Raw genomic sequence first — 12,251 nt, forward strand, 5'->3', positions numbered from 1 at the left:
AAATCCACGAAAAATAGAATTCTCTTCTAATAAATAGTAGTGGTCGAACATTTCCAAGAAGAATGTGTATGATTTTTATGAAAATTCTATTTAGTCTCACTCATCCCTTAGGAAATAATTCGCCACAATATATTTCACCCCGCATCAAACATTCACACAGTCACGTCACAATTTCCACCATTTTCACTTTCACCTCATATTCTCAACATATTGACCTTTCAACGGTCACGTCATATATTCCACATCTTTGACTATTCAACAGCCACATCATATACTCAACATATTTTACTATTCAAATAAATCTCAACTCCAAAACGCAATTAGGTCACAAAGAAATCATGCAATTAATTCACTCATCATTTAATCCACTTACTTCATGGCATTAAAATCATTTAATGCAAAAAAAAAAATTTATGGTTCAAAAATTAGAGTTCGAAAAGTGGGGCGTTACAATATTAAATTTGACATAAAGTTTCCATATCATTTCTTTGTTAGCGCTACAGAATAACATAACAAATAACAAATGTGTTTTTAGTTGAATAAAGAATGTTCTATGTGTGGAAAATGTGTTATTTGTAGTAAATAACTGTGTGTTTTTAAGAATCAAATATAAATAAAAGGTCTATATAATGAAGAAATAATATATTTTTAGTTAAAAAAGCGGGGGTAGTAATTTTGCAATTTCAACATCATGACACGATGCAATAATTTCAAAATCTTCAATTTGTCGCAAAATTATTGCTCAGGTGTAAACGGTAGAAACAACAGTTCTGGCTGTGTCAACTCAAGAGCATCCACATCCATGTCCTTTGGCAAGAGAATGGATGTGGACCCGGATTCACTTTTATTCATTTTTACTCTATACTCTTCCGTAAGAACACAACACTCATGTCTATACTCTTCCGCAAGAGCATGCTCAAAGGTCCCACCATTCTATTATTCAATTTAAATACTGCAATTACTAAAATCATTTCCACAATATTAAAATGCATTAAAAATACTCGAAATGCTATTACAAATTAAAAATAATAATAAAAATTACATAATTAAATCCTAAAAAATAAAAATTACATACTTAAAATCCTAAAAAATAAAAATTACATTATTAAATCCTATAAATTAAAAATTACATAATTAAATCCTAAAAAATACATTTGTGGAGATTTAAAGAAGACTTAGCCCGATGGCGGTATCTCCAATTATTGTCGGAGAGCTCGTATCATTGCGAGATGTGAATGAAGTTGCCCGAGAGTCATCCGAGACGTATTGGCCATATTGGAATGACCCAAAAGAGCCCACAACGAGTTGGTGGGGGGTGGAGGCGGCACAAAGGGAGCGGGAGCTCGCAGTGCGGCTGGGGCCGCGGCGTGACGGCGGCTGGCCGTCGCCTATTTCCTTCCTGGCGTCCGGCGTTGGGAATTGCTTGGGTCGGCGTCGGGGCTATCCAAGTGGGTTCCGACAAACTGGCTAGCCACCTCATCCTCGCCGGCGTCGGACAGGGATACCGACCTCAACCGTTTGCTGGAAGAGCTGGAGGAGGATGCGATGCCTCCCTTATACTTCGGATGATGACGCACCTCCTGCCAAGCGTTGAGATGCTTGAATGGTTTGTACTGAATTGATTGGTAGGTCGACATGATGGTCGTGATGATGTTGACCTTGCTCGTGCCACTCCCTGCCGAATGCTGTTCCTGGAGGTAATACCCCTGGAACTTTTAGATTTCATCGTTGGCTCTTCCGATGGCATTGCGCATCATACTCTTATTGTGCTCGATGGCTCCATCCGGTCGGCTAGCATTGTACCAGCGAGAGACTCGCCACCAAAACCTATCCCCGATTTGGTTCGTGCCGGTTTCCGCATCTTTGGAGATTACCAAATAGACTTTGAATAACTTTTCTATTTTCCCCGGAGTGTACGAGGTGCGGACGTTGGGGTAACTGGTACTGCCACGAGTACGAACACGGACACTACGAGGAGGAGCTGCGGGACGGTCGGGACCGCCCTCCGGTGGCGTCGGGGCGCTCCCTCCCGTGCCAGTTTCGGGAGCCCAACCGTATTGCCCCTCAGCATCTTGCTCGTCCACTGGGTAAGGCCGGTAGCCACCCGGAATATGCGAACCTTGGTTTGAGGAGGGGGCGAGAAATCCGTATCCGGATTAGGGAATGACGATGAGCCGAACCATTCGTGGTTCCATCCGCGGGAGTCGGAGGGGTGATGCGGAGCCGGACATTTTATGCAAGAGTGAAAGACTGAGAATTTAGATGAGAATTGATGAGAAAATTTAGAGAGAATTGTTTTGTGTAGTGTAGTGTAAAATTTTTTGGGTGGAAATGGGGCATTTAGATGAAAATGTGAATTTTGGGGTAAAAATAATGAAAAATAAATTGAAAGTGAAGAAAAAATGGATATATTTTATCGGGCAGTGGGAAAATAATTTTTTAATTAAAACCGATTTTTTGATATATTTTGAATTTTTTTTGTTGGAAAAAAAAAGATAAATGCCAACGATATTGTCATTGGCCAATAATACACCACCACATCACCCTGCTCATCGGCACGATGGTGCTCGATGCATCGAGCAGGGACGCGCCGGCGGCAAGAGCACAACAGCAAGCTAGTGCTCGCCGCGCCATCGGCACGACGCCTATCGGTGCTCACTTACTGGTGTTAATTTGGCACGACGCCTATCGGTGTTCACTTACTGGTGTTAATTTTCTACGAAGTAAATAGTTGTGTAATATTTCAATAATTAAAAAAGAGTAAAATCCCAGTAAAATTAGTTTCCATATTTTCATCGTAGAACAAGCCTATTTGATGGACTTATGTTAGAGGTCAGGCAGGTGGGCTTGGCCCATTTATTTAGAGAAAACGACGCCGTCCTTTCTTGATCTGCCCTTTCCTTTTTCGTCGTCTTTATCATAAATGTAGTTTTACGAAATCCCAATTCTCAATCACCATTCAACCCCGAAAAAACCCTATCATTGTCTCTTTCTCCCTCCACCTCCTTCTCCCCTCTGTCGGAAATTTCATATCTCGGATATGCATGTGCCTTTGATGTTTCGATGTGTAGAGTCCCGCTTGTACTGTTAGAAATTCTTTGTTAGATTTCAATTTGTTGTCAGCGGTAGTTTTTGTAATGCTTTTCAATTGATTTTCTTTTATTTGCAGTTTTCCGAATTGTGATTTGAATGTAGTAGCTGTTTTTTTGCGGTAGCTTTTTGAGTAGTGTGTGATTCTAGTATTGGAAATGAGAAAGAGTGATGTAGAGTTAGGGATTTTGTAATCATTTTGATGGAAATGGAGAGCACACGAAGATCGTTCGACAGATCTCTTTCGAAAGAGCCGGGACCGAAGAAACCTAGGCTTACAGAGGACTCTGCTGCAGCGGATCGAATCACCAATGGCCGTGCCGGATTTGTCCAACGTCCTGCTGTTGGCGGAGGCCCGAGGACCCAGAGGGACCGAGACTCGGAGAGTAGCGATTCTATGCGGGGGGGATTTCATCACCAGACAGGGGCGCAGTTACATCAGGAACTGGTGACTCAGTACAAGACCGCATTGGCTGAGCTGACTTTCAATTCGAAGCCCATAATAACCAACCTGACAATTATTGCCGGAGAGAGTTTGCCTGCTGCCAAGGCCATTGCAGCTACTATCTGCAACAATATTATTGAGGTGACTCTGAAATTTTAAGCTTATCTGGTTGTATTTAGTGATATCTGATTCTACTCAAATTGTAAATACGTGTAATTGTAATTTAGTTGCTGTCAATGGAAAATGGCATGGCGTGTAATGAAATGAGTATCTGGGTTTAATTTGCTGAAGTTTTGTATTTGCAACGAGTTTTACCCATTTTACATATTTAATTGGGTTCCTTCATAGATATTTGTGGAGATGTGACTATGAGTGTTTGCTTGGACTCCAATGATTGAAATTATGATTATATAGCTGCAATTGATTGGGATCGTAATGCTAAAATGTTAATCTTATCCACTGGCCATGCAAAATGCGAGTCAACCAAAACCTAATGTGCTATAATTCTCTTATATTCCACCTTAGCTGCATTTTACTATAATTTATAATTTTTTGGTAAGGAGATCTTTTACTTTTAATCGTTCTTATTGTATTGTTGTTTCTTAAGTTCTTATTGTATTGTTGCATCTTAAGGCAGCTGTTGTATTAATTACTCTGACCTGGTTGGTGTAGATTTTACACTACATGCTGAAGTTCTCCTCACTGTATGGGCTAATGATCAGCATTGCCCTTCATTTTAATTGCATAAGAATATGTCATACCAGGTCTTGTACTGGGGCTTTTTTGCATTTATATGTACGTGCTACCTGTTGGTACACGTGGGATGGATGATCTATTTATAACAGAATTCTTTGCTGCCTCCATGTGGTTTCAGTTCTTTTATCAAATTGTATTACGTATAGACATGGGTTTGAATTACAAACCTTTTTCTGAAGACATGTTGTTGGGATGACTGCTTGATGCCAATGGAACTATTATTTTTATTTATTACTCATTTATATTAAAGTGAGTTTGGTGCGCTTTTGTTATTGATCACATTCTTCATCTCTGTCTTTGAACATTCTTATTCTTGATTTTGAGGAAGCTGGCTCTAAATAGTGCTGAACAGTGGCATTCATCAGCAATGACTCGCGAATCATGTCCAATCATCATCATTTTTCTAAAGAAGTGTCCAACTCTTTACTGTTCGGCACTCCCCAAATGACTCTGTTATACTTGTTTCAATTTGCTCTCATTGTTAGTTGCAGCCTACTAACTTTTTTTCAGATGTTCAACTTGATTTCCTACCCTAATAAATTTTACGCTGTTTAGGGTAGAGAATACTATGAAGCTAAAACATACTATGTCCAGCACTATAATATCTGGAGATGTCCACATAGCTGAATATGAAAAATTAAATGGGCACTATACAAGTTTAGTTTCACTCTAATCTGGAGAATTTGTAGCAGAGTATGGTCTATTATCTGTCTTTAGGTCAATGAAGAGCTTTCAGTGATTATAATCTGGTTCTTATTTATGCTATCTCACCTTTTGCTTTCTTTGTGCAACATGCTTTGCCCCTAATGTTTATTTCAGTAATTCCATTCTCTTCCAACTTATACTTGGGACATTATGCCTGATCTCCGGAAATCATGTGCAGGTTCCTAGCGATCAAAAACTGCCTTCTCTGTATCTATTAGACAGCATTGTGAAAAACATTGGGAGAGATTACATAAAATTCTTCGCTTCCAGATTACCGGAGGTCAGATCTTGTAATATCTGTTCTTGACTATCATGACTTGGATTAATTGTTCATTGAGTAAACATACCCTTCAGTCAACACTTGTTTTTGACTTATGCCATTTAAGTTTGAAATTAAGGAAACAGATGTGGGTAGACACCCCTTCTCAGTGGCCCTTAATTTGTCCTTGCCCTATTGTGGACGGTACAGGGATGCTTGGTTGTTGTTTCATTTCCACCATTTTTATAGCTTTTTTCCCCCCATTTTGGGTTGTTTTTCAGGTCTTTTGTAAGGCATATAGACAGGTTGATCCTTCAATACACCAAGGTATGCGGCACCTCTTTGGGACCTGGAAGGGAGTCTTCCCCCCACAGTCGCTTCAGCTGATTGAGAGGGAACTTGGATTCACCTCTGCAGCTAATGTATCAGCAGCCTCTAGAACTGAATCACAAGCCCAACGTCCTGCACATAGCATTCATGTAAACCCTAAGTATTTGGAGGCAAGGCAGCGACTGCAAACCAGCAGGGTAAGGGACCTAGTTCTTTGCAGCCACCTTCATTAATGAGTGTACATTTTTATGGCTGTTTTGAACATTTTAGTTATAGTTTAATTTGGTCTCTTTGATTCAAGCTTTTGCTCTGCTTGTTTCCATGACTTCTTTAATAAACATAAAATATTTCTTAAATCCAAAAGGACCATATGTTAGAACCATATCAAAACATTTGTACTGCTCTGTTTGATTTTAAGCCACTGGTAAAAAACAACTACGAAAGGATCTAATTTGCTATAAAATTCAAAGTGATTGTTATACGTATTATGCATGCCATCTTTTTGCTTCATTGTACATATTTTTTTTTGTAACAGTTCTTGGGGTTTAGTGGTTTCATGCCAATCGTAGATGGATGCTTGCCTTTTAGATACGTACAAGTTTCATTCCGCTTCTAAATATTTATTACTCCACCCGTCCTCAAAGAATAGACAAATTTATATGACATGGGTTTTAAATAGCCCATTGGTGCTGGGCGTGCCATGTGTATCGTTGCGCCATGATACATGCCATTGTTTGCTACCATTCGTGATGATTTTTCTTCTTTACTTTGTCTAACATAGGTTTCTAATTAATCAATCACGCAGTCTATCCAGCAACATCAAAGAGATCAAGTAAATAATCCAGTTCGTGAGAAAAGTTCTGGTATAGAATTTGCAGATGACTATGGTTCTGGTGTCTTGGGGCGATCAGGCTTGGGAAGTGGAAGGATGACAGAACACCTTAAAGATCCTGGATATGACAGGCCCTGGGATGAATCAGACAGTGATTTGATTGGGATGGGACATCAAAAGAATGGTTTTGGTCTGAAACATGGATTAGAAAGCTATGTTGCCCATGAATCTGTAAATTTTGACTCAGATCTACAGTCTAAGAAAAATATATCCAGTAGGAACACAAATGGGATGAGGGAGAACTGGAAAGACTCTGAGGAGGAGGAGTATACCTGGAGTGAGATGAACTCTAGACATACTGTAGCTGATGCTCCAACTAAAAATCAATGGGCACCAGCCAATTATGATAGAGTGGTATGTATAATGTTGACTTAGTTGATTGTTGCAAACATTATATGATATTTTGCTAAAAAGAAGCTCCTTGACCTTGAGTGCTAATAAGCTGTGTTGGCCCGGTAGCCTTTTCCATTGGCTACAAGTTGCAGATGAATCTATCATTTGCATGTAAATGTAGGCCAAAGTGCTCGATTCATCCATGTATGCTGTACCTCGTAGAATGCTTCACTACCTTACTACTAAATGATCATTAGGACAATTTATGGAAAAATATGAAAAGCCTTGCCATTGTTTCTTGGTCAATCAACAAACTCTGGTAATTTGGACTCCATCATTTAAATTGATTTTGATGGATAAATTTTTATAATTTCCACAGTTATGCCCTACCTAATTAAAGCATTAAATTTTTAACACAGAAAATTGCATGTGAATTTATGAATACCTATACCTAAGTAGTCTCTTGTATAATTATAATTAGGATTTTTTCGGCAGTGAAAATGAACTTCTTTGGCAGCTGCCGCTGATCTGGATTATGCTAACACTGTCCCCATGATGACTACTTTCCATACGTTTTATTACTTTGTTTTCTGCTTTGTGTTTGCACTCCAGAGTTTCAGTTGGTTTGTTCCATTTTTTTTCATTTTTGTCATGGATAACCTTATTTTCTTTGCAGTAAGTGTGATATCGTTTATGTTGCCCCTTTGTGCAGGATTTTGAAAGCCATCTCCCAGGACATCAAAATATACATGATATTGGGCCAAGGGATGAAGATGAACTCTCAATTGATTCCATCTCTATGGATCGCAGCCAAGTGGCTTCGGGGGCTCAAGTGCCATTGTGGTCACAAAAGCTGCATCCACCAGAAGGGAGTACACATTTAGGGAGTGGTAAAACCTTATCAGCTCAGTCTGAGGGATATGCAACTGGGTTGAATAGCACCAAAAGTACAATGGGCAAGACCCATTCTCAGTCACAGCTCGGTCAAACTCATATTGGAATGCCAAGCTTTAAGTTCCCAATGAATGAAACACCTTTGTCGAAAGCATCAATGAGTCAAGAGCGGCAGACCCTTGCCCCTTCATCCTCAGCACGATCATTAGTGCATCAACGTCCTCCGTCACCTTCTGTTGCTTCTCACGGCCAGAATCAATTTCTAAACAATTCTTCTGAGCGCAACCCCACAGCTACAGGTCCTCCTAAAGATCCTAGAAGGCGTCCAGGGCAAAAGAACACGAACTATCCTGACCAAGTTTCAGAGGATCCTCCTATGCCAACTCGGGGAGTTTATCAGGCCAGCACACAGAAGCCGCAACCTACAAATCTACGGTCTACGTCCACTATGGCACCTCCGACTCAACAAAGGAAACATGCTCCTGCTGCTCGACCAAGGAGTGTTGAAGTCTCTCAATTTGAGACTTCTGCTCCTGAACACCGCATGCTACCATCACAAATTTCAGGCTCTGGAAGCCGCTCGACGATGGGGAATTCGTCTTCTGACCAATCAAATCCTTTTACTGTTGATTCCCCTGGAAAATCCATTACTAGTTCACTAACAGGAAGCTTAAATAACCCTATTAGTTCTCAAGAAACCAGTCCCGGTTCATCTGTGAAGATGCCAAGTGCAGTTAATTCCACCTCAAATCCTTTTTCCAGTCTCTTAAGCTCATTGGTTGCAAAAGGCCTGATATCTTCTTCGAAGTCTGATCCAGTGTTGTCTACATCACCTAAACCTGATCTACCTATGGACAAAGTTCCGGAGACTGCAAAACCTAGTTCAGCTCCAGTTTGTTCTGTTCCAGTCACATTGTCAAAACCTTTTATGTCTGTGAGTGACAAGCCATCTTCATCTGAGGCTACGCTTAATGCCCCCTCAACAGAGAAGATAAAACATCTTATTGGTTTTGACTTCAAGCCAGATGTAGTCCGTAAGTTCCATCCAGATGTGATTAGTGATCTTCTCTGTAATCTTCCACATCTTTGTACCATATGTGGTCTTAAACTAAAATTTCAAGAACAGCTTGACAAACACATGGAATGGCATGCATCAAAGGTTCCTGAGGATGACCCCTTGAGCAAGATGTCAAGGAGTTGGTACACAGATGTAGTTGATTGGGTTTCAGGAGTTGGTAATTCTCATCTTGAAAGTAGTCCTTTGGATATAGGAGGTTCAGGTGATATACTAGAAAGTAATGAGCCATTGGTCCCAGCAGATGAGAGTCAATGTGCATGTATATTGTGTGGTGAGCTGTTTGAAGATTTCTACGATCAAGAAAACGATGAATGGATGTTTAAAGGAGCTCTTTACTTAACCATCCCATCCCTGAATGAGGGACTTGGAGCTACAAGTGATACTTTGGTTCTTAGTCCGATAGTCCATTCTGACTGTATATCAGAAGACACTATGAATGACTTGGGGCTAGCTTATGATGTCAAAATGGTGAGTGATTAATACCTCTGTGCACTGGAATCTGTAGTAGAATGGAAGATCAAGTTTCATGAGAATTTTTTTATATTGCGAAATCCATCCCATCATGTTCATATTTGATAGTAATATAAACTCGCATCCAAGTACAACAGTGACTGAAGCTTAGGCTTATGGTTATTGGTTACAACTAAACTTATGCTAATAGTTACCTAAACTTAGATTTATGGCTCCAACTAAATTTATATTGTTTGTTAGAATAACAAACTTAGTTTTTAGATTGGTTTTCTTTTTTCTTGAAGTTGGGGCTGTGAAGAATGATGAGAGGGGATATTTTCTGTGGCCTCTTGAAGTACTATTACTACTATTACAAGTGAGTTTATAATGGAAACATTATTATGTTCATTTATATGTTATCATGTAAATCAAGTGGATTTGATTGTACATATTGAACTTATAAGCTATAGCTCTGATGACATGCCTTGTAAAATCATGGGGATTTTTAGAATTGGGATATTTGTAAGTACTGCTCATCAAGTTTAGTAGTAGAAGTTGGCATTACACTGATAATTACCTTTTTTTTCCAGTTCTTTGCCAATATCCTTCATCCAACAACATAATCTGAATTGATGTAATTAATCTTGGCTGAATTGCAGGAAAAGGAATAACATCTCAAGGAGGGAGTAAGATTTAACGATGCTCGCTCACAATCCATGCCTATAGCGCCTAGCACGGAATGAACAGAAATTTTGCATTTACATTGAGCTTGTAGTATATGATCATAGCTAATGGCTATGCACTGTGTAAGCTGTTCCCTCTTGTTCAATTTTTGAACCTTCTCGAGCTTCACTTTTTCCTCCCTAAGCAGGAGGAAATTATAGAGATGATTTGCTATGTTCCTTACTTCTCAATTTTAAGTTTGTTAGCTCATGAATAGCATCTTGCACCCTGACAAATGATTCCAATCTGTGATTTAGATACAAAAAAATTAGGTTTAGTGATTAGAGCGGAAGGATAGATTATCACTTAAGTGGTAAATTGTATTGCACTTTTCCCTGAGATGTTTTGATTTCTTGTGGCCTTTCTTAGGGCTTGGATATGCCATTGAAGGTATCATGCCAGCATTGGTGTCTGTATTATTCCAGATCTCTTATATGATGATACCAAATGCTAATGTTAATCTTTCGGCAGGATGTAATGCCTATTTCAGACATGTTTCTCTGTATATGTACCTTGCAACAGGTAAAATGGAATTACTATCATTTTGTAGACTTCTACTTGTTTTTCGTTTCTCATGAAGGTTGTATTATTTAGGAAACTGGTCTCTTTGCTAAACGAAAGCGTTCTCAGTAACTTGAGAATCCTGCTTCTGTATTGGCTCTTTTGACTACTGTTGGTGTTGGTTTCTGTTTGATGTTTTAAATTTCCTACATCTCTGTTAAAGTGAATTGTATGGCAAATAATTTTATACTCCATTTGGATGGGACTCTGAGTTCTTGTGTGGTATACGTATGAAGGAGTATATTTGTTATCATAGAGTAATTGGTGATTGTATATTGAACAGTGTAATTCAATCGATTTGGTGATAGCTTTCTTAATTATATTGTAGAGTCCATGTTAAAATTTCCCTAAAGTTGAGCCATTATAATGATTCACGATCTCACTAGTCGAGCTTATATTGAATTGCTCAAGTGCCCACAACCTTTATTGTTAAAATTTAGTATTTGAATCAGTATTCAGTTTCAAAAAAATGATCCGTTATACGCGTATATGCCATCATAATATAAATGTCCATTCTTTTTTTTATAGTTTAGTATTTTATTTTGGCATGCGCCCATGTATTGTAGTACTACTACTTCAGAATGGGATTGCCACATTCCATTAAAATTAGATTATTTTTATTTTATTAACTAAATGAATCTTGTGACTGAGATATAAAGTCAACAAATGTTTCAATTGGAGGGAAGTATCAAGAAATGTCAAATGAGACAAAGTTCAAGCCAAAAATATAATTTTGCACCATAAAAATCAGATTAAACTATCAGTTGATAAAAAGATGAGACCAAACAAGTTTGACCCAAATTTGAAAAGAGTCCTCTCTGACTCTCTCTGTCTAATTAGTTCAAACGGTAAACCAGATAGAAGACAGATTTATGTTCCACTGATTTTCTTTTCTCTTACAACAAAAATAAAATAAGCCAAAATTAAGTAGTACAGTATATAATTATGATGAGATCCTATGTTTGAGGTGACGAGCGAAAAGTCGATCCAACCAACTCCACATTATTTTTGTTTTATCGGTTTCTTTCCAGTGATTGGCCGCTACTTTTTCCCTTTTAATTTCTTTATGTTTCAACCACTTGTAAATGTTATAATTTAACTCATTTATATACCACATAGTACAAGTACTAAAAAATGTTTCTGTACTATTATTCTGATCCAAATATGATTGGATATTTGTAAAATTAAAAATAAGAGGGAACAATCTTTTTTAAGTACATTTCATAATATCTTTTGAGGTCCCTCAACTATAATTTAACATTAATTCAATTACTTTTTTGCTATTTCCAATATTTTCATGACCAAAGTATCCTTAAGGCCATGAAGGGCGATTCAATCTATTTACCCTCTCATTTTCATTAAAGTATGTAATTTATTTTTCTTTCTTTATTCATCCACTTCCTTATTTCTTCAAATTTATTTTGGTTAAGTTTAATAATTTCTTATACTATTATTATTAATATATACCATACCTTATTTGAATATTATGATATTACTTTCTACTGCTAGTTAATACTTTTATATGGTTACATTATCAATTATTTAAATAAAATTAAAAATAAATATTTTTTATTTTTATGAATCTCGTAATTTTATTAAACTGAAAATTTAATTTAAGTTAATCATAATATATAATATATATACTAAATTGAAATAAAAATTTAATAAAGTAGAAAAAATATGATTCACGAATAGTCAAGGAATAGATATGAGAACTATGAACAATTTTCATGAT

At 37.8% G+C, this 12,251-nt stretch overlaps 1 protein-coding gene across 7 annotated transcripts; it reads left to right on the plus strand.

Annotated features, from left to right (window-relative positions):
* Window positions 1-2,940: 2,940 nt before the first annotated feature.
* LOC125202710 lies at window positions 2,941-10,833 on the plus strand. 7 transcript variants are annotated; one of them, XR_007173170.1, is made up of 9 exons: window positions 2,941-3,676; window positions 5,175-5,276; window positions 5,537-5,782; window positions 6,391-6,831; window positions 7,523-9,250; window positions 9,515-9,608; window positions 9,892-10,038; window positions 10,427-10,477; window positions 10,550-10,833. XR_007173170.1 is itself a non-coding variant. In XM_048101157.1 (6 exons), exons 1-6 carry the CDS (start codon window positions 3,293-3,295, stop codon window positions 9,901-9,903), a joined length of 2,913 nt encoding a protein of 970 aa, XP_047957114.1. In that variant the 5' UTR covers window positions 2,941-3,292; the 3' UTR covers window positions 9,904-10,138. The 7 variants fall into 7 exon arrangements, 1 of the variants encoding a protein (XP_047957114.1); XR_007173169.1 differs by having other exon boundaries at window positions 10,427-10,833; XR_007173173.1 differs by lacking the exon at window positions 9,515-9,608 and adding an exon at window positions 10,325-10,345 and having other exon boundaries at window positions 10,427-10,833.
* The last annotated feature ends 1,418 nt before the right edge of the window (window positions 10,834-12,251 follow it).

This window comes from Salvia hispanica, chromosome 1, assembly GCF_023119035.1.
Source record: "Salvia hispanica cultivar TCC Black 2014 chromosome 1, UniMelb_Shisp_WGS_1.0, whole genome shotgun sequence".
In the NCBI taxonomy this organism is placed as follows: Eukaryota; Viridiplantae; Streptophyta; class Magnoliopsida; order Lamiales; family Lamiaceae; genus Salvia; species Salvia hispanica.

What these genes read in the sequence shown, in the direction of transcription:
- LOC125202710 (XM_048101157.1), top strand. Translation starts at nt 3,293, where the DNA reads ATGGAAATGGAGAGCACACGAAGATCGTTCGACAGATCTCTTTCGAAA. An exon ending in TCGCTTCCAGATTACCGGAG is followed by an intron (nt 5,277 to 5,536) that starts GTCAGATCTTGT and finishes GTTGTTTTTCAG; the next exon opens with GTCTTTTGTAAGGCATATAG. An exon ending in AGCGACTGCAAACCAGCAGG is followed by an intron (nt 5,783 to 6,390) that starts GTAAGGGACCTA and finishes TCAATCACGCAG; the next exon opens with TCTATCCAGCAACATCAAAG.